Source organism: Gopherus evgoodei, chromosome 4, assembly GCF_007399415.2.
Source record: "Gopherus evgoodei ecotype Sinaloan lineage chromosome 4, rGopEvg1_v1.p, whole genome shotgun sequence".
In the NCBI taxonomy this organism is placed as follows: domain Eukaryota; kingdom Metazoa; phylum Chordata; order Testudines; family Testudinidae; genus Gopherus; species Gopherus evgoodei.
In genome coordinates, this window is record NC_044325.1 from 92788289 (window position 1) to 92811565 (window position 23277).

Here is a 23277-nt window from a genome sequence, read left to right on the forward strand (position 1 = left end):
GCAGATTTTTGGGGACAGATTCTGTCACCTTATATCCATGAGTCATTGGGACAACCTGGAATAAGGTACTATCCAATGTGAGTAAGGATAGTGGAATGTGTCACTTCAACAGGAAGTAAGCCAGGAAATGATGGCATTTAAAAAAGTGATTTAAGTTTAAAGAAACACACAATTGAATTTTTTTCACACTTCTCACTAACTTAATATGTAAAAATGTTAGAGAGACAATCAGCAAAAATCCTTTATGAGCTATAGCACATTGCAGTGCTTTCAGCTACTATAGAATACTATACTTATGCACATACATAGAGGGGAAGGCCACAGAAGGAGTCTATTACGGTCGGAAGAATAACAGTAGTTCCTGACTTTGCATAACTGCAATACATCAGTACAATGCACTTTTTTCTCTGATAGCTACTGGCTAAGATTTTCAGAGCCGACTCATGGATTTAGACACCCAAATTCCATTAAAATGAATGGGAACTAAGTGTCCAGATACTTTAGGCAGCTTCTCAGAATCTCAGCCACAGTGTTTATAGAGTTGAAAGTTAGGATGTTGAGGGAAAGATGGCAGAACCAGAAAGCAGCAGGAGTGAGGTTGCAGGGACTGTGAGCTGCATATGCAGACAGCTCTTTTCCTGTAACTTAAGGACAAATGGTGTTCTAGTACAAGAGTAGTTCTGTTAGCACAACTTGAACATGCCTCTTGTCCCTCCACTTAGCACACCTGAACTTTTCCACTACAAATAACTTCATGCAAAACAATGAAGCAGGAGCTTCTACGTAATGCTTTTTAAAAAATACTGAAATATTTGAGAACTTTAATGTTCTGCTCACAACATTAAAGATGGCCAGTTTAATTTTCCTCAGGAAAATGATCTGTTAATGTTGTCTGGGATTTTTAGAACAGGTTGGAGTTAAGCAAAGTCTGGGTTTCTATTCCCTGCTGGCCTACTGAGCCAAGCCCTTCACTTCACTTCTGTGTGGAATAATAGGGTAATACAACTTTATAAAACATTATAAAGTCTTTGGATAAAAATATTACTCTATTTTGCATACATAAATGAGGCATATCATGGTTCATCATATAGTTTTAGCATGTCGGGGTTTCAACACAGTCAGGAGACCTGAGGAGAAATCCTCTACTATGACTCCAACCCAGGAAGAGAGTTGGTAAAAGTTGCTTTAGATTTTGGACTAGCTGGGGGTGCCATGGCCTTTGGCATAAATCAGAGTAGTCCATGGGTTGCTCTAATTTACAGCAGCATCCCAAGGATTCCCTACAATTTGTATTACAGCCCCAAAATCAGCAAGTGCTATAGAGATACCCACCCTCCTGTCCCAACATGCCTCTGATGCTTTGGCTTGTAAGGTGGGCATGCTGGGCTGCCTACGGTGGCTCTGTGCAGGCCTCACACCAGGCAATTCTCCATTGGTCCCCCACAGCCACTGTAAGCTGCTGGAGCTGTGCATATGGGTCAGAGTAGGAGAGAGACTCTCCTTCGGTTTCTATCTCTGGCACCTCCACTGACTCCTTTTGTGACCTTGGGCAAGTCTAACTTCTCCGCATCTGTCAAGGTTCCCTCCCCACTCTGAACTTTAGGGTATAGATGTGGGGACCCGCATGAAAGACTCCCTAAGCTTATTTTTACCAGCTTAGGTTAACAGTACACTGCCACCACCAAGAGAGTTAACTAAATATTTAGGGAAAGCCACTTGGAACTCTGTCTTTCCCCAAATATCTACTAAGTCCCTAACCCCCCTTTTCTGGGCAGGCTTGAGAATGATTTCCCCCCAAACCCCTACACCCTGTTTCCTGGGTAGACTTGAGAATAATCCTCCCCAAGCCCTTACACCCCCTTTCCCTGGGAAGGCTTGAGAATGTCCCCTCACCACTTAGTCCTGGTGAACACAGATCCAAACCCTTGAATCTTAAAACAATGAAAAATCAATCAGGTTCTTAAAAGAAGAATTTTAATTAAAGAAAAAAGGTGAAAGTACCTCTGTGAGAGTAGAATGATAGAATCTTACATACAAACAGATTAAAAACACAGAGGATTTCCCTCTGGGCAAAACTTTAAAGTTACACAAAGAACCCAAATGTATCCTCCTCCTTATTTGCAAAAGAACTCACAAACAAGAAAATAAAAGTAATCTAACCATTCTTCTCTAAATACTCACTACTGCATAGGAGCGGGATGGCTCCTTCTTTCTCTGTCTCCGGCAAAAGCCCACACAGCCACAAATAAAAGACTTTTTCCCCCTTCCAGATTTTTAAAGTATCTTGTCCCCTTATTGGTCCTTCTGGTCAGGTATCAGCTAGGTTATGTGAGCTTCTTAACCCTTTACAGGTAAAAGAGGAATTAACCCTTAGCTGTATGTTTATGACAGTGCTGGACCACACTGGCTGTGATTTCTTTCTAGAACTTTAGGAGAAAACAGAATTAATAAGACACATGCACCTTTATATATACTACTGATTATCTTGTCCCCTTATTGGTCCTTCTGGTCAGGTGTCAGCTAGGTTATATGAGCTTCTTAATCCTTTCCAGGTAAAAGAGGAATTAACTCTTAGCTGTATGTTTATGACAGTATCCATTTCCTAATCTCAGATGGGAACAAGGTCACTTCTCTACTTGTGTAAACTACAGATGCCAAACATTATAAGTGACAAGCATATACTGTTAATATTTGGCATTAAGTTAAAAAGCAATAGAACCAATTTCATTAACTGGGCTCCACATTTGCCAGGATCTTGCTCTAGCAACACCAGATATAATTTGGATAAGAAAAATGGTGCATTTCGTCTTGGTAGTTTCCTTGTGTGAGACATGTGTCTGCTCAAATACATCACTGCATCTTGCAATGTGAAAACACATAATTGCAGATAAAGCCTCCTGAGGTGTTGAAAAGCGGGTTTCCATTCACTGTAACCCTTCATTTTGGTAAACTGTACTCTTCATAAATAATGACTATATTCTAGCTTTCCTCAGGAAGAGAGGCTTGGGAAAATAGCCAATATCAACAGAAAATATAGAGTTGCTATTGTGTATTCAGAACCACACTGGCTACTGTCCAGCTATCATGCAAACATTAAGAATTGCAAAGCTTCTGTAATTATTTTATTTCAAACCAGGTACATTTACGGGAATCATGAATACATACAATGTGGCAACTGTCTATGCAGTCTGCATCTCCGTGCAATAAAACAAAGGCTATACAGCAATGCAGGACCTGCAAACCAAATGGTTATCAATATATTCTGAAATTTTAAGGGAAGAATCATTTGTGTCTTCACCAAGAAAAAATCTCCCTTAAAGCTTCCTTCACAGCAAGTTGGGGAATTGCCAAGAGACAACCCATTAATTAATGTTTAAGCTTGCAGTTTCTGAATGGAGATTATATAAATAAATAAAAGTCAGCAGCAGTTTTCTAGCATGCATCATGAAAACAGCTATCTGTTGGATACAAAGATGATCCCAGCTGAGGGACCTTAGGTACTTCTTTTATTTTTTAGGGCAAATTCCTATGTCAAAGGTCATTTTAATATAGAAGCACACTCGTATCAATGTTCCTACATTTTCTGACATGGAAATTATGTGCCCAATCATGCAACCCCTACACATGAAGTGCCCCTTCGAAATCACTGTGAACTCTGAGTTGAGGGTTTGCAGGATCAATCTGTAATTTATTGTTATTTTATTATAAATGGAAACTTTAATATCCATGAAGGAGATACTATATCTAAGGCCCAGCATGATTTCTCTTACATGTTTTTCCACATACACATCTACCAATGCACCTGTCTCAAACTAAAACATCACCACAATGTTGATATCAAGTGGCTGCCAATTGTAAGAAGTTGTAGTGTTTGTATTGTGGACAGATGTCCTCTTGGTTATGGAGTGAAACACAAATCAAAATTGAATCCATCTCTCTAGAGAACAAAATAGACTGAAAAAAGTGACTGCTAACATGTCATTGTGGGGTTCCAACATTTATGCCCAATGACATCCAAATGCTTAATAAATTTACTGATAGTCCTGTAAACTCAACTTGGGATCTGAAAAGGGAAAAAAATAGGTTATTTTTTTTGTTAGTGTCCTCTTCAAACTCTCCAACATTCACATCACCTACAGCTCATCTATCCCCAATGCAGCTGCTAGGGTGACTTTCACTTAATTCATTTAATTTAATAAACACATTATAAAGAATGACTCTGGATTAAATTTGTTCATTCACTACCATTGCCTTGGTTTTTCTTCTTTCCTTTTAATCAGAAATTGTTATCAAAACCATCAACTGCTGGATTAAATAATCTAAGGTTTAGAGGACTGTTTAATCAGAAGTGCTGTATGTACTTGAAAACAAAAGTATATTCACTACAGATCAAAGGTATAGATTCCAGACCATGAGAATATTAATGGATATAATCTCTTTTGCAACACCAGCAGAATACTTATGCCAAGAAAGAAGATATTTTTACTTGATAAGGTGGACATCACCACAATGAAGCATCATTTGAAGTGTTTTCTTCTTAGCATGAGGCATCCCTGGAGTCCTTTTAAATTCAGACAGATAACATACACTGAAGTATAATCTTCTCTAAAGTGGTTCTCTCGCATGTATCAAGAAAAGGTCCCATAACTGATAGGGACGGAGGATAGCATATTATCAGTGCTACTCTTGGATCCACAAAGGCTGGATGATCCATGGACCAACTCTCGCCACCGGTTGTTGAGAAATGCCTGTGTTTTATTCTGCTGTGCTCAAGATCTGCCCCCCACAACCCCAACCATCTTTCGTGTGCATAGCATCCAAGAAGCAGCAGAACAGCAGGCGGGAGGTGCAGAGAAGCTGCATAACTCAATGCCACACACTTTCATGCTGTAGCCCACTGCTCCACAGTAGCGCATGCTGTAGCCAATCCTTAGACTGTCTGGGGCAGTTTCTTTTGGTTTCCAGAAAAGGGGGGAAAAAGGCAGGGGTATAACAGAGCACAGACCACAGGATCACAACTATGAGACTGCAGTGCCCAAGATTCCTGCTTATGGAGTGGGGAAGCAACTGTGCAAAACTTGTAACTGGTGCTCCACAGCTAACTGCAGAGTTGGAGTTGAGAGGACCTTTGTGCAGAAACCAGGACTGGCATGTGAAGAACAGAAAGTAGATAGGCAGAGGAGAGGAAAAACCCATGCAGTATACAAAAAGGAAAACAAACATTCACCTCGTACAGAGCTGCAATTGACGATCAAGATCTGATCAAAATGCCCTCCTCCCCAACCATGAAAGACTCACACACTTCTGCACAATTCTTTAAGTTGTTTAAATACCTTAGGACATGCTGGACGATCCAGTGTGAACCTTCCATATCTGCAGTGTATTTACATTCCCTCTTATGGATGGGTTTATGAAATTATTCTTTTCATAGATAACAATGCAAAATTCCTTTCTACGTTTGATTGACATTTCTGCTCCACTTCAAATTAACAGATTAAGCCCACAAGCATTATTTTACATAAATCATTGCATTTCAATGTATTCTAGAATGCAGCAGAAATGTATATAGAGTTGTGGAGTCGGGAGTGGAAGATTATATATATATATATATATGGAGGAGAAAGAGGAACAAAACAAAAAAAAAACACTTACAAGGATTGTAAACCACTTAGTCCTCTAATGGCCTCTTTAGGTACAGTCTTCAGCTGATTGTTCTGTAGGGTTCTGTAGAAGAATCTTTGTTAGTGAAAGATTTTCACAATAATATTTAAAGTATCTTCTATTTGACATAAGAGATCATATTTCTTGTTAGTGGACTTTTTGTAAAAGAAAAAGCATTTTGGAATTCTCAAGACAAACTACTCAATTATAATGTTAAAATAATAGTGAAAATGTCTTATTTCAGCTCCTTATACAATCACTGCATTAAATGAAACAATCTACATCAATGGGTCGGATTTCTTGAATATAATGGGCCAAAATCATCTCTGATATAAACTGCTGCAATTCCCCTTGACTTCATTGGGAGCTGCAACAATTTACATTGGGACTCAATTTGCTCCAATAAATGGCATTTTATTATTTACCAGTGCTTGCATTTTCATGGTTGTTTCTACTGATTCCTCTATTTCTAGAAAAAATGGCACCAAAGTATAATTTATTTTAATAATTGCATTTGCATAGTGTGCTGACTATAAAAAGTTTCTGGGCATATTCACAGTACGAAACACTCCACCACACAGAAATCTTACTGAATAATGTCAGAAAAAAAAATACAAAATGGTAGAGAGTCTGCAAGGAATTATTAGAAATCCAGCCTGTTCTCTACTGCCATATAACCCTTCCCCACTCTCTATAGCCTCTCCCACACTATCTTTGCCCCTCCATTTTGTTTTATAATGGAACTGTACTGTGGGATGTTCATTGTTGATCTTATAGAGAGATTTCTAAAGAAAGGTAGTGACAGGCTACATTAAGTCGTATCAGATCGGTAAGTTCTCTTATAAGACAACATTTTGGTTGTGATTAAGAATATTTTTTATCAACAGCATTTTAATGGTTGATCTGTTTGCTGTTATGAAATGGGTCAATAGACTGTTTGTGCAAGTGTAACTATGCAAGTACATTAACAGTCAACTAATATACTTCGGTTTAAATTTTGTAAGAATTAACAAAAACGTTGGGTGCACAGTTTGAGATCATAGGCACTGACTCCATGGGGACTCCGGGACTAGAGCACCCACAGGGAAAAAATGGAGGGTGCAGGGGGGGAGGAGAGTGGCACACTCAGGGGAGGGGGTGGAACAGGGCAGGAAGAAGAGGGGCAGGGCCTTGCAGGGGGAAGGCGTGGAGTGGGGGCAGGGCCTGGGACAGAGCCAGGGATCAAGCACCGCCGGCACACTGAAAAGTGCCAGCACCTGTGCTTGACATACCTTAAAGGGCCTGATTTTGAGTACCTTCCCTGCATTCACCTACCAAACCTCCTGTAGCAGTATTGCAGATGATGAGTTTCTCAGTCCTCCCTCCTGGGCCTATGCTTCTTTCCTCACTGAAGATTTTCCTTCTACCCCTCGGGGCCTTCCCTCAGCCTCTTTGTATCCCTGCTCTATTGGGCTGGTCTTTGTGTAAATACACTCCATTATCCAAGTGCTAAAATTTCAGGACAGAGATGTGTTTCTTTTTTAAAATCTGGTTTATAACAGGAAGCTAGTTTCAGCCTTAACTATGGAGCTGCAGCTGTAGTGGATATTCTCATTTGCTGGGGACAAACAGGGCACAGCGAGAGTGGCACTTTACTACTGCCTCACTTAGAAATCCTTCTACTGGTCAATCTAAGTTACAGGAGTGCACGACGCTGGCAGTGTTATATTCTTTCCTGAGAACGTTGGATAGCCAGAGAGGAAGGACAAAAAAAAAAGACACACCTTGTAGCAGGGCTGCCCAGAGGATTCAGGGGGCCTGGGGTAAAGCAATTTCGTGGGCCCCTTCTATAAAAAAAGTTGCAACGCTATAGAATACTATATTCTTGTGGGGGTCCCTGCAGGGCCCGGGGCAAATTGCCCCACTTGCCCCCACCCCAGCAGCCCTGCCTTGTAGTTTAACAGTATTTTTCTACCACAAGACATATCTGGGAGTCAAACACTATTACTCCAGTAAATTAAATAATTACAATTTAATCCAGGAGACAACTGTTTTTATTATTGAATGCACATCACTTTCAAGGTTAGTACTCCCAAGAGATTATGCAAAAAATAAAGCAGTAAAGGTTTTCATGTTACTGTTCTGTCTGAACAAAAAATTCTGATTCTGTCCAGCCTATCAGTGAACATGCTGACTGTGCAAGAAGAAAGTACACAGCTAGCTGTGAGGCTCTAAAATTTGATTACTTACAGCATTTTGAGTTCTTTCAACCCAGACAAGGCCTTCATATGGATAAAAGAAAGGTCATTGCCAGCCAGTCGTCTGGAAAAAAATTGTAATAATAATAATTCAGACTCTGAAAATACAGTACATTTACCACTGTCAAATAGATTAAACCATCAGTGCATCAAAGCTTGCATCAGATTATACCATATCTGCGATTCTCACATTTATCATCATTCACTCACGATTACACATTTTCAATAAAGCATAATACATTAAAATCACTTCTCTGGACCTAAATTTGTGATCAATCCATTTAATCATATACTTTCTTCGTACTTTTACTATAGTTATCGGATTAATGCAACACATGAAGAAGTAGTTCTCAGAAACTAGAGAGCCCTCAAACAGACTCTTTCCAATTTGAGATTTTCCTTTATGATAATTTAAGAATATGTTTATATATTCCCACCCAGCCACCCTGGCTCAAAAAACAATAAAATCTGATATCATCCCAAAAACATAATCCTGTAAACAAAATCACAAGGTGTCCTCATTCTTCAGCCCCTTATTTAATCAGCAATTAAAGGACAGACTGAAAATGTAAAACTAACACATCAACGGATGAGTTAAGATTCTTATGAACTTGGATTTGAAAAATGAGTTAACTGCTATCAGTATGTTCCTGAGGCTTCCAGCATAGCCTAGGTGAACAGAATACTCAGTTATCCACATGGTTTTAATCTATCCACCAGATTCTAAAGAAACTATGCAGTCAAGAAGCAATATTTAGTTGCTAGATAGAAGGATGTGAAAGAGGTTTGTGCTGAACACCTTAAAATTCTGATGTTTACCACTAGATTCGGGACAATAGCCTGGGTCCACTGAAGTCAATCACAAAGCTCTGATTGACTTCAATGGGGCTAAGTCTCTCCTAGATAGTAATGCAATCCACATTAACAAACTAACATTAATAAGCACTATAAGAGGTATCGACGTTTCTTCAGAACACAAGGTGAAAAAAACCACTCAAGCAACAGAATTTCAGATACTTATTTTTTCCCTTTTATTTTCTTCAAACCTTTTGCCAACTGCCAGATCAGTACTTGCTGTGTGGTCTAACTTTGCTGAGCTCCTAATATTTGCAACACTAGATGTTTTATTAAGGTAAAAGATGATAAAATGCAGAACACCTGGTAATCCCTAGCTGCCAAAGAATGAGAACATTACAGTGAAGGATCATTTCAGCCAAAATATTAGCTTCCTTATTTGCTTTATTATCTAAATTGAGATTTGAAGATACCAGTGTAGATTATATAATGGAAACATACAATGGGAACATCTGTACAAAACGATCATTTTTTCTCACTACTATCACTCACTCTTCTTCAAAAAAAGTTAACAGCAGATTAAATCTTCATCTCTGTTTCAGAGACTTGTAAACTGATCCAGCATCAAGGGGAAAACACTAGCCTATTGTTTCTAGAAGGGAGATGACAGTAATAGCAACAAACCCATCAGCCTGATTAATAGGTAGCAGGTTTAAAATTAACAAACGGAAGTACTTCTTCACATAATACTCAGTCAACCTATAGAACTCAGTGCCATGAGATGTGACGAAGGCCAAAAGTATAACTGAGTTTCAAAAAGAATTCAATAAGTTCATGGAGGATAGGTCCATCAATAGCTGCTAGTCAAGATGGTCAGGAATGCAATCCCTACTACAGCTGTCCCTAACCCTCCAACTGCCAGAAGCTGGCACTGGACAACAGAGGACAGATCACTTGAAATTGCCATGTTCTGTTCACCCCCTCAGAAACATCTGGCACTGTCAGAGACAATTTACTGGGCTAGGTGGACCACTGGTCTGACCCAATGTGGCTGTACTTATGTTCTTCACTAGAGCCTCAGAGTGATAAAAAGGTAGCAAAATCACTATTTACTTCATCTCATCTCTGTAATCTCTCACTGTGTGTAACAGATGTTCCTAGACATTAATTTTGTCTGCTATGGAAATTTGCCAATTGAATGGATGTGTCAAGGTTCCTTCCCCACTCTGAACTTTAGGGTACAAATGTGGGGACCTGCATGAACACTTCTAAGCTTAATTACTAGCTTAGATCTGGTACACTGCCACCATCCAGAATTTCAGTGTCTGGAGCACTTTCTGTCCCCCCAAAACTTTCCCCTCCTTGGGTTGCCTTGAAGGACTTCACCAATTCCCTGGTGAGTCCAGATCCAATCCCCTTGGATCTTAAAACAAGGAAAATCAATGCGGTTCTTACAAAGAAAGCTTTTAATTAAAGAAAGAAAAGTAAAAATCATCTCTGTAAAATCAGGATGGAAAATACTTTACAGGGTAATCAGATTCATATAGCCCAGAGGAACCCCTCTAGCCTAAGGTTCAAAGTTACAGCAAACAGAGGTAAAATCCTCTCAGCAAAAAAGGAACATTTACAAGTCGAAAAAACAAAAATAAGACTAACACACCTTGCCTGGCTATTACTTACAAGTTTGAAACATGGGAGACTGATTCAGAAAGATTTGGAGAGCCTGGATTGACGTCTGGTCCCTCTTAGTCCCAAAAGCGAACAACCTCCAAAACAAAGAGCACAAACAAAAGACTCCCCTCCACCAAGATTTGAAAGTATCTTGTCCCCTCATTGGTCCTCTGCTCAGGTTTCAGCCAGGTTTACTGAGCTTCTTAACCCTTTACAGGTAAAAGAGACATTAACCCTTAACTATCTGTTTATGACAGGATGACATCATAAACTTCTGTATATTAATTAGCTTCCAGTCCACCTGACAACAATAGTATTTTTGTATATAAACAAATGGAGCAGTGCCTGTCCTTTGTGAACAGGAACGTGATGGTGTAGCAAGTGACACCAGTATCTATGTACTAGCAAGCCGAGGAAAAAGGGAGTTTATTATTTTTGTGAATTTGTTCCACAGATGTCATTTGACTCTGGTGGCATGGATAAACCCCCCAGGTCTGACAACATGGTTTAGGTGGTCATGGTCAGAATCCATCAGAAGAATTGCAGCTGTAGACCCCAATACTCCAAAGGCTTAAGCAAGAGTGTAAAAAGCATGCAAGAAAACAAGCCCCACCGAAATGAATGGAATTATTCAAGTACACAAAGACTTACCAGGATTGGAATTTTAGTATGCATAGTTCAGGCACATTACTTCTTTTAAAAATTACAGTAGCACCTAAAAGCCCCAACCAAGGCCATGGCCCCATTGTGCTCGGCGCTGTACATGCTTTACATAGGTTTTAAAAAAAACAAACAAAAAAACCCTTACTCTTTCCTACCCTCTCAAATAAAACAACTAACTGCAAAGGTACAAGTATGCAGTGTTGCCAACTCTTTATTATTAGTTGCATTACCGTAGCACCAAGAAACCCTAGTCATGGACTAGGACTTCATTGTGTTAGGCACTGTGCAAACATGGAACAAAAAGATGGTCCCTGCCCTCAAACTGCCTACAATGCAAGTATAAGACAAGAGAAAACTCTCTTGTAATTTTATGGCAAGTCACACTGTCACTGTGTGTTATTCTTAAAGCCTCATTTCCTGGAGACAGGTAAATACACAAGACACTCAGCTTTGTTTGTTTGTTTGTTTTTGATAAGATCAGTTTCTAGCCCTCCGGGTAACAGAGAAAAACTGAAAACATGCCCCAAGTGCTGTCTAAAGGCTTTGACACCAGAAGGCCAAAAAACCCTAAAAAGATGTAGCATTGATTAATGTATTTTTTTAATCTCATTATTTTTGATTTTTTTAGAATTCAAACAACGAAAAACAAACAAGTTCAGTGTTAAATTTTCCCGCTAGTTGCCGTAAATGGTTTGTATTAAATTTAGATTTTAAATTTTTTCTTGATAAAAGTGTGCATGTCTTTCTTTTTAATGATTTTCTAAAAAAAATGCACTGAGAACAAATATGTATAAAATGTGTTGGCTCCCCGCAAAGTGTATAATGAGTACTTATGAACCTGTATTTTGCCAGTTATCTCCAAAACACAGCTATTTATTAAAAGAAAATGCAAACTGTTTTTTTAAATCAAAACAGAAACTCTTAAATAAATAGAAACATAACTGAACATATAGCATCAAATTGTATCTGCAGTCAGTTACTGACATTGATAATCTAGCATTTTTAAAAAAAAGAAACCCACCATTCCACACAAGTTTATGAACAGCAACAGTTGTGATTCTAAAAACATTAAGCTCCCTACCTAAATGGGCTGCTTTGGGATTTGGTCAAACATCTGCTATAATATTTTTTTTAAAAAATAAATAAATAAATAAATAGTTGACCACCACCAATCCCATCCACTGTCACGGAAGCAACATATTGTGCACTAGAAACAAGACACAACTAAGCAAAAGTTTAAATAGGAATACTTGCGTGACTTTAAATAGGAATACTTAGTCTACCTTAAGGCAACTCCTGCTTATTCAGCCTGTTGCAACCAACCAACAGAAAAACTGCAATCCATTACATTTCCGTTTAGCTTAAGTCTGGCAGCCTTCCAGGAAACAGGATACAACTGGCCAAGTGTGCAAAGGCTGTACTAATCAGTTTTCCAAATATACATTTATCATGTGTGTACTAGCCTTGGGGAGCATGGCTTCTCATCAGGAGGTTCCAACTACGGTTACCCAGTAAGCTAAGACTAAAATATTATGCGCCATTTTAACAAGCTTTCTTCTGCTGCAGCATGCTGCAGCTGTCAGTATGGGAATATTTTTCTTCACAGAATAAGGTTTAGTTCAAAATCAGCCAAAGAGAATAGGGGGGGGGGGAAGGTTTTGCATATGTGCTATAACTGAAAAGCCCCAAGTCAGATTCTCAATGTTACTCTTAACACATGTTAGGAGGAGGAGTTAATGAAAGATCAATAGACTGAGCGATCCCCAGGGTTTTTTGGTAGAAGATTAAAATCTAAATTAAACACACACACAAACAGGCTCAGTCTACACTTCTAAATTTTATTGGCATAGCTATGTTGGGTCAGGGTGTTGACTGGTTTTAGGATGGCCGGAGACCAGTCATGAGATTTGTCTCCCTATCCGCATCTATCATCGGGGTTTAAGATCGCCCAAAATAAAAACCAATAAGGGAGTGCAGGAGTAAAATGCAGATAAGTTTATTAGACCAACAACAGTTAAACAAGGTAAGTAAACAGGATATGCTATAAAGGACTCCCAGCACAGGTAAGTAAGGTAAATAGGTAAAGGTGGCACTATAATTATACTGACTGTGACCAAAAAGGATTTACTCCCTCCCTAAGACGGATCCCAGGTGAGGGATATGGAGGACTTAAAAGGTCTCTACCATTTCTTGCAGCTTGTGTCTGGATCCTCAAGACGCAGATCAGGTCTGGAACCAATCAGGTGACTCAATAGGATGAAGGATGGACCTCAGGCAACAGGTAGGCGATAACTCTATTTGATGCTGGTGATTCTTCTTTCTCCTTCCCTGCGTCGTCGCAGGTGCAAGTAAGATCCCGATGAGAGTGCGCAAGCTAGCAGCTCACCCTTGTGTGCAAGTGTGTTAAACTCTCCCACAACCCTAAGGCATGGTGCTCTGGCTTACGCACCTGAGTAGACGATGCTGCTGTGGTCCAGCACTCAGCCACTCAGATGGACAGGCCCGTCCTTCTGACGTGCTAGCTCTTATATGTCCTGCTGTTCCTGGGCAGATGACATATCACATAGCTACTTGGATTACCGCCTTTTCGGTAGAAAAGGTGGGAAACTATACCTGAAGAGGGGGAAGAAGGGCAGCCAAGATGGATTCCTAGTTGTTGCCAGCAATTCAAGATGGCATGTGGGTATTCATGTCAAAACAGAAATTTCCCCCCGACAGCGGGTATTAAAAAAAAAACAAAAAAACCCACATGAACAGCAGACATAGCTATAGCGACAAAACCCCCAGTATAGATTCAGCTATGCCAACAGAAGAGTGCATCTGTTGGCATAGTTAACATTGTTTATGGAGGTGGTATTCCTAAGCAGGCGGAAAACCTGTTTTTGTTGGTATACGCTGCATCTATACTAGAGGGCCATGCCAGCATAGCTACGTCCGCACAGGCTCTGTAGTATAGTCATGGCCCATCTATCATCTATTTGCGTCTGTCTATTCCTGTCTTATAAAATCAGAGCTTTACCAAAGAAGAGAAGTCTCAAAACCAGGGATATAGTGCTGCCAGACCAGTCCAGAGCATTTCTCCTGGATGTTGGAGGCAAATGGGTGATGTTGGGGGCTGTGGTCGGTGGGGCTGAGGTGGGTGGAACGTAGGTCAGGGCTGCTGGGATGGGTGGGGGGGGCGGTAAGGATCTTCAGCATAAGTGGGAGTTGGTAGAAAACCATTATAAACCTGCTCTAATCAGCTAGGTAAATTAGTTTTACAAAGTGGTCCAAAAAATAGTTGAAGCATACCAGTTAATCCTGCCTTTATTTGAAGTTTGTAGAGAATATTTACATTGTAAAAACAATATTTTACATGCACCACCAATGGGCTTTTTGACTAACTATATGTGTACTTCAGATGTGCCTTGCTACAAAGTCTGGCACATAAAAGCTGGGTTCTGTGTGTTTTCTCTTGATATAGTATGCATACTTAACACTAACATATGAAGTCGCATCTTCGCTGTTGCACAGATTTTCAATGAAGTAAAATTTAGTGGAAGAATATTGGGTGAGGAATATGAGCACTTTATCATATGTTGACATCACACACAAGGGAGTCTCCAAAAATTTCTTCACACAACAGAATTATCAACTTCAGGTCACGTCTGCAGGGCTCCTACATTATAAAAAAAATACATCACTGCTTAATACCCCTGAAAATTCTTTAAAAGAAATAGGGTGAGAGCTACACTTTGCTGTAAAAACTGTACAATGATTACCCAGTCCTGCAAGGTGTTGAATGCCTCCTCCCTGCAGTGGAAGTGACAACTCCACACCTTACAGGAAGTTCTCCTTACCTTGAAGGACTGATCCCTAGATATCTATAGTTTAAAACAGAAATCAAACTCTTTTCTCTAGTTCATCAAGAACAGTCTTCAAGGGCTAGATTGTGACCAGCCCCAAAAACAGCCAATCAAGGGAGTAAGGAGTCCTTTCCTAGGGCAATTACATTAAGGCTACTTAGCTCTTTGCTGTGGGTGCTTGGGGGGCAGGTGAAGAATGCAGGGGTTGTGCATTAGATGTCACGTCCCAGGAAACAGACTGGATGGGCACTTGGCAGAGCTACTATTCTATTGTCCCCCTGCCAGGCTTGGCAACATTGCGAGCTGGTTCCATGGTGGGGATGGGGGGGGCAGTCTTACACCCTCAAATGGACTGTAGGAAATTCCTCCATCCTGGTAACAGACGGGCCCTGGGAAGAATCAGGCCTCTCAGAGGGTCCAGTGGTTCGTGAGGCTCTTCCTGAGGCAGCACAGTTTATGCCCTTTCCATAGGACTGCACTAATATGCACAATCTAGCCTAGAGTTGTTTTTTTGGCATGCCCTTAATTTCTTTGGCAAAGACTGATGAAAAATACAGTTATGCTGCTGAGTGATGAAGCAGAAGGAAATCAGCTATTAAAAGGTCTTGATTAAATGCAAATATTTATACCATGAACAGCAGTGCAGGGAATGGTACAGCTGCTAAAAATCTCAACAACGTTACCTTCCCCATACAGCCTTGGAAATATTTTGCAGATTATTCTGGCTGTCATCACTTCTGGCTCTAAATACGCTTTCACCTCTCCTTTTCTGCAATTTTTTAAAATCAGGTCTGGCTATTTCATGTGCCACTCTGAGCTGAAAAATTAAGTATCTTGACGTGTGGAGGAAGGTCTGTAATCATGCACTTACTGAGGAACATCGCTATGAAAGAATAACGAAGAATTTCCTGTTCAACACATTGTCCCATGGTCTGTTCGCCTTACATCAAAATACAGTGAATTAGACACTTGCAAAATCTCCAGAATATCACACTTAATGATTCTATTAAGAACACAGATGTACAGAGTTAGCCCAATGGTCTAGTCTTTAGTGTTCGCCAATGTTATAAGACACAAAGTTAATTAACTGTCTCTTACTTCTCAGGCAGGAGGGGGTAGCAGCATTGCAAGGACTCAGCCTGAGGTGAGAACTAAGTAGTGTCTTGCATTGTTCAGAAAAATTACTCCAGCCAATAACTCCTTGGCCAGAAGTAAGTGGAACTTTAAGTAAAATTGTATGCATGAATAAGTTGGAGGCTCTAGCAGGGAAGTATCTGCCCCCAAAGCCTGGGAAAAAGTTTAAAAAGAAAATGGATAGGAGAGTCCCCAGGCCAGCCATTGATGAGAAGGGCATGGACAGACAAGGACAGCTCCTGTGAGTCAAGCTGTTAGTAAGTCAAGCAGACTGCTTGCTACAGAGAATTCAGTTGATAGTGGCTACTGTTTAATGCAGCTAATTAGCAACATGGGCTGCTCCCAATGGTCTTAAAGATACTTTTGAGGATGAAGTAATGTGCCACGGTTACACCAGGCATTTTGATAACCTCATCTCTTGCTATCAAAGTCACTCCCAAGAGTACTGACGCAAGACGTCAACACTTCAAAGAATGGCATTGAGAGCACAGAAATGCTGATGTGCTGGTACTGCATCATCAAGTCAAGACATGCCATTTTGGAAGCAACACTACTATACAGATTACAGAGGCTTGGTCTACACTTAAAAATTAGATTGACCTGGCTATGCGCTTAGGGTTGTGAGAAATGTTGCATCCTGAGTGCCATTGCTAGGTTGACTTAACTCCTGGAGTAGACATGGCTAGGTTGGTGGAAGAATTCTTCTGTCAACCTAGCTACTACCTCTCAGATAAACTACAATGATGGAAAAACCTCTTCTGTTGACATGGGAAGCACCCACACTATAGGCACTATAGCTGCAGTACCGTAGTTGTGCTGTTGCAGTGTAGACATGGCCCTAACACCACTAGCTCCTGCAGGTATATGGCATACAAGTGACTGGTGGAAAGATACCTACATATCAACTGACAAAAATATACTTCCTCTGTGTTCATCATAGGTACCCTATGAGGGTGCTACATCGATGGAACTGCTACTTACAATATGCACAAAAGGAACTACTGCATTAGACTGTACAGCTCAGAGTTGTAAGAATAAAACTATTTACATTTAACTACTTAATGATGTTATGTTCTCTTTCATTCCTATTATTATCTGTATTACCATAGTGTCTAGGAGCTATAAACAGGGCAGTGCTTCCAAGGAATAAAATACTGAGGGAGAGAAAATCTTTGCATTTATAAGACTATCATGAACCACTCTGTTATGATTATCTAAGCTTGCTGGTTGACTGGTCACCTCAGAATAATTCTGTCATTCATAGTATCTCATTGCTGCAAAGTTGAACAAATTCAGGAAGTGACCCATTGCCCAAAAGGTTTGGATTTTTGGGCAGTAGTAGGGAAGATAAATGAAGACATCTTTCGTAGGATGGCACAGCATTTTTTGTTAGTCATAAAATGCATCGTTGGTAGGAGTCCAGTATCAGTCATTATTTTACATGGTATATTCAGTGACCTCAAGTCCACATGCACCTTATTTGTATTATGAAAAGATGATTCACGATGGCTGGGGAATACCCTCCATGACATCATCTTCCCAGAGTGCGATGTCAGACAGAGTACACTGAACCAAAGCACTTCTGGAGACTGCAAAGTCTTGAGTCCTCTCTCTTTTGGTAAATTAAATGGCGTAATTATGAGACAGTTTGGCAACCTTGCTACAGAACTGTTGGGACACATAAACCACTGGTGTAATTCTACCAAAGTCAATGGAATTGTCAGGAATAACATTTGACCCATCCTGATTAAAGACATCAATCAATCAATCTTCTCTCTTATTCTTGAATGGATGCAACATGAACCCCAAGGAAGCCTTCTGTTCTTGTTTTTCAACCCAGATGGTGGTGAGGCTCAAGATATTTGAGCAGAGAATTAGGTCTCCTCCTCTCCCTGTGAAAATCTTCATGCACAAAGGTTTGCTGTAATTTTCTCTCTGCAGTTTTCTAGGATGCTTCTCACCCTAGCTGTGTCTCTTGTCTCTGTAATAGCTTGTTGGCTTTTCTATATCTGTCACGGGTTTGCTATATAAATGCATACGAGTTAGTGTGAATTTCCTGCCTGCCAACCATACATAGGAGTCATTGAATTCAAATAGAAGGAATGCAGCTAGAAAGAGTTACAAGTAAAAAAAAACAAAATTCACTTTTAAAGGTTTAAAACATAATCACCCACTGGAAGCTGGTATTCCTCGCTGCAAGTAGGAATATTGGTGAGGAATGCAACACCCATTTGTTGTAAGATTAATAGGTAGTGTGTCTTTTTTTTCCCACTGACTGTATTTTGGCAGCACATCTAGGGATCCCAGTCAGGAATCAGGGCCCGACTGTGCTAGCTGCTTTACAGACAGATACCATAACACGTACGTTGGTGTATTAGCTCTGACTGTGAAGTAGCTCTGCAAGTAAGACCCAAAGCAACCTCCCTGATCTCTTGCATCTTAATTCAGCACAAGTCCCCTACGGATTCCTTTTCTTTGTTCCTTCATCCAACTCCCATCTTGTGCTCCCATTTTTGCTGACTCCATGTACCCCCTTTTGGGTACTACCTCTGACACCATGTAATTATTGCTATTACTGTCTCTCCACCCCCATCCCACCTCATGCTGCTTGAGTTTTGCGTCATGCTCCCACAACAGCAGTCTCCAGTTGGACCTGTGCACAGAAACACTTGCTTTACAGCAGTCCTACTAGTGGGCTAGGCATCAGCCCCATTCATCACTAATAAAACTGCCGCAGATGTCCCTTAGCCCTAGGACAGCATCTGTCTTGAGTGGAATTTAATTCTCCTGTCAAATGCAGATGTGCCTGAAGGGTGCTGCCCTCTGCTTTCCTTCAATTGGTGAACGGTCCCTTGGGGATTAGAATAATCTGAGGTAGATTAAAGCAGTTCCTAATCTGTTCTAACCCACAGCAGGGTTGTGCAGAAAATCAGGGATCCATAGCCAACTCCCTGAAGGCCCCCTCATGATATGTGTGTGTCAACCGAGGCACAGAGAGGAGTGATATAAAGGGAATGCGGTTATAACCAGTACCACAATCATAACAGTATAAATCATCAAGTTTTGAGCGGGCCGCTTTTCATTCTGAACCCCTTTTTTCTGTTATTAATATTTTTCTATAAATAAATGATCCCTGAGATAAGTCTTTCATTGTTCTTGTTCTCAGACATTTAAAACGGCGTTTCAATGGACTATACAATGAAAAGCTTGAGAATGTGCTAAATTCTGTCCTTGTATCATAGAACCATAGAAATGTAGGAGTAGAAGGGACCTAGTCCAATCCCTTGCACTAAGACAGGACAAAGTATTATCTAGACCAGGGATAGGCAACCTATGGCATGCGTGCTGATTTTCAGTGGCACTCACACTGCCCGGGGGGCTCTGCATTTTAATTTAATTTTAAATGAAGCTTCTTAAACATTTTAAAAACCTTATTTACTTTACATACAACAATAGTTTAGTTATATATTATACACGTATAGAAAGAGACCTTCTAAAAATGTTAGAATATATTACTGGCACGCGAAACCTTAAATTAGAGTGACTAAATGAAGACTCGGCACAGCACTTCTGAAAGGTTGCCGACCCCTGGCCTAGACCATTCCTGACAGGTGTTTGTCTAATCTGTTCTTAAAAACATCTAATGGAGATTCTACAGCCTCTCAGTGGAAAAATTATCCAAGAGCAGATTTTGGCCCATTGTGCTTGGTTTTGTTTTAAAATAAAGGAATGTTGCTTTTGAAGAACCAAATGTTTCACTCTATAAAAAGGCACATTCAAATTCTACTCACAAGTGACATCTATATTTTGGCTAGACCTCCTTAAGAGGATAGCCCATAGAAAATACTTAAACTACTACCTTTTTAAATGGCAAAGTACACACCAGTCAGCAAAGATTACGCAATGTGAATGATCAGAGCAAGTTGTCATAGCAATTCAGTCATTTATCCTCCAGCACAAAACAGAAACTACACCCATGTAAGAAAATATTGTGTTATGCCTTTTAAAAATAGGTGACTAGTAGGCTACACTGGTAAGATACAGCACCTGTAAACACTTTGGGCTTCCCAGGCATTACTGATTTTGAAGCAAGAAGAAAAAGAGCATATTTTAATAAATGGCTAATTTTTCTATTTTCTTTCCACTTTCTATTTTTACACTGCAGTCTAAATATGAACTTTCCTTTGCTCTGCCCCCATCTGTCTGAAGACTATCCTTGGCAAGGAGGAGGAGGGCCTTAAAGCATTTGGGCTAGTCTGAATAAGTAGCTGTGGGGTTCTCTCTCTCTGGACCTCCACTTTCCCCTACTGAGCACACGGGCTTATTGCAGACTCTTACTTATCTTATGCTTCCTTTAATGTAGCAAGAACTACCAGTAACCAAGTATTCTGCACTCAACATCACGATAACTGAATTTAAAAACTGAGTTTAAAAAAAAAAAAATTCTTTCCTCCCTCCCCACCCAAAGTGCCAAAGGGTGTTTTGTCTGATTGTGGAAAAGCCAAGTCAAAGATGGGAGTTTTACACATTTCGCTCTGAACATTCTGACATGCTCTGGAAACATATTTCCCCAGTGAGGGGCCAGCTGTTGAGAGAAAGCTCTGTTCTCTGCACTCAAACGTTTTGCGGCGAACGGTTCCAAAGACACTGACTCTCAGGGCCAGATTCATGAGTTTGAGTCTGTGTTCCATGAGGAGCCAATGCAGAGAGTGCAGCACCTGGTGAGGCATTCTCAGCTGCCTGTATTGCTCAGCAGGTGGGCCTGCTACATCCTGAACCAACTGGAGCTTTCCCAGCACCAGCATCTTTGCTCCTAGCTGTAATAAAGCCTAAAGATCATGGACACATGGATCAGCATGGCCAAAACAGAGTCTGATAGATCAGGATATAATTCTCTGGGCAGCTTTAGATGGAAGAGCATGTTTGGGGTTTTTTTAGCCTTAGCTATTTGGCTACCCACAGGGTCCCCAAAGTTGTGGACCATCTTGACAGGAAAATGCCCTTGGATGAAGGGTAATTAGGGTGGAGATGGCAAGTTCTTTGAAATGTATCATTCTCCCCACTGTCATAGCCTCGGTCCTCCCTGGGTTTGGTTTCAGCCAATTACTCTTCATTTGTGTGCTGATGGTTTCCAGGTGCTCCGTGAGTTGGGAATTGGTGCTGACAGTGAATGACAAAATGTGGAGGTGGGTATGATGTGTGTATTTGTGGCACCTGACCCTGTTCTGCTGCAAGTCCACCAAAACAATTTCACATAGAGGTTGAATGGGATTGAAAATGAATCTTATGAAGTTCCATATGTGAGGGCATAGTTGCATATCAAGGTTCTCCAGGAAGGGTCTGAACTATTTGACCGGTGGGCTTCTCCCAGGTGCAAATCCAGGGATTTGAATCAGGATCCTCTCTGATTACATCAGGGATCGGCAATGTTTGGCATGTGGCCCATCAGGGAAGGGCGGTCAGGACATCCCTCAGCCTGCGCTGCTTCCCACAGCCCGCATTGGCCTGGAGCAGCGAACTGCGGCCAGTGGGAGCTGTGATTAGCCGAACCTGCAGACGCTGCAGGTAAACAAACCGTCCGGGCCTGCCAGGGGCTCTCTCTGGTGGGCTGCATGCCAAAGGTTGCCAATCCCTGGATTACATCATTAATTTGGGTGGGGAGTAAAGGAAAGATTTAGGAGGACAAAATGTACCAATACAGAATACCTCAGAGAAACTGATTTAGTACATAAAATAAACATATCCTCTATCTTTTATATTGGTCTTAATTTTACATATAGTCTAGCACGTAGGGTGGAGAGGGAGGGGAATTCAGCTCCATATCATTTCTCTGTGTGCAAGCTTACTGTAAAAGGCTAAAAAGCTGCATTCAGACCCAGGCAATCTTTCTTTGAGAGGGTGTGTACAGGGACTATGTGGCTACTGTCCATATACAGAGAGTGCCATTTCTACTCTGACTTATCAATGACTTTTGTAGAGCTGGGTCTGACTGCTCATAGTTTATAAGAAGCTAACTATTTTTGTGCGTATGCGCACACAAATCAAATTGTGCCCTACTCCATCCCCAATAGTCAAAGGGGGGCAGACTGCACCACAAGTTGTTTTTGGGACCTCACAGTTGTAGAAAATTAGATTATGAGCTGCTGAGGCTACCACAAAGCTTCAAGAAGTTTCTTATCTAGCTTATGCTTCAGGCCAGCCCTCTCCTGTTGGCTCAGGAAACCAACTAAATCCAGGATTGTAAGGGGGTCTTCAGCTTAATAACACATATTGCTACCTCTAGGATACTGAGCTGAGCCAGATTGTTTTTAAATAATGCCAAAGAGGTATTTGTGTGCTGAAGACTTTCAGTTAGTCATACAAAAGAGATGAGCATAAGGAAGGATCTTGAAAGAGGGAATTCAAAAAGACCTTGCTGCAGAATAACCAGTTTAGGTAATACTGAGGACCTAATATACAGTCACTTGGAGGTTGAAATTAACTTGTCAAAACAAAAATCATAAAGGAATTTTAAAGACTTTCCCAACTTCCCAAAATAATACAGTTTACTGAGCTCACTAGCATTTTCTCTTGAAAAAAGGAAAATATACAAGTTATGAGCTTTGTTAGAGGTTTTTAGAATACAAAAATCCTATTCTTACATTGTTCGGGTTGGAATTCAGCTAGAACACATTCATTTAAGACTCATTTAGACAGGAAGTGATTAATTAACAGAGGTCAGCCAACACGTTTTTCAACACCACCTAGAGTAGACAAAGCCAGTGATGTTTAGAAACTTAGGCCCGGTCTACACGGGAGTGGGGGGGGAAGGAGGGTGAGGATCGATCTAAGTTATACAACTTCAGCTACGTACTTACTGCTGTATCTTCACTGCAGTAAGTCAACAGCTGACATTCTCCTGTCGACTCCGCCTGCGCCTCTCGCCCTGGTGGAGTACCAGGGTCGATGGGAGAGTGCTCAATGGTTGTTTTATCACATCTAGACTAGACACGATAAATTGACCCCTGCTGGATCAATCTCTGCCCGCTGATCCAGCGGGTAATGTAGATAAGCCCTTAGTTAGCTGGTCATGGTTAATCCTACTGGGGAATCTTTGCCCAAGGGTTTGCCTTGACTAGAATTTAAAGGTATGTGAGAGACACATTCCAAGACTCTAGGCTAGACAAGGCAATGTATACATTTACCATGGGCTTGCTGGTCAAACTGAAGCCTGGACTATATCCCCAGGTGTCTCTCTAGACTTGCCAACACTACGAACTTTCTTGTCTTCA

At 40.7% G+C, this 23277-nt stretch overlaps 1 protein-coding gene and 1 long non-coding RNA gene across 5 annotated transcripts in view; one reads left to right on the plus strand and one right to left on the minus strand.

Moving 5' to 3' along the window:
• The window catches only part of LGR4 (leucine rich repeat containing G protein-coupled receptor 4), a 141628-nt gene that overhangs the window by 41793 nt on the left and 76558 nt on the right, over positions 1 to 23277 (minus strand). For all 4 annotated transcript variants that reach the window (XM_030560207.1, XM_030560204.1, XM_030560206.1 and 1 more), the window contains 2 exons: positions 7891 to 7962; positions 5653 to 5724 (listed from right to left, as the gene is read on the minus strand). In XM_030560207.1, the coding sequence (XP_030416067.1) occupies positions 5653 to 5724; positions 7891 to 7962 (144 nt within the window). The remainder of the gene's footprint in view (positions 1 to 5652; positions 5725 to 7890; positions 7963 to 23277) is intronic.
• Positions 2414 to 20120, plus strand: LOC115650364. Its single transcript, XR_004000073.1, has 4 exons — positions 2414 to 2487; positions 8628 to 8637; positions 10679 to 10685; positions 20111 to 20120. It is a non-coding gene; the product is annotated as an uncharacterized LOC115650364 (long non-coding RNA).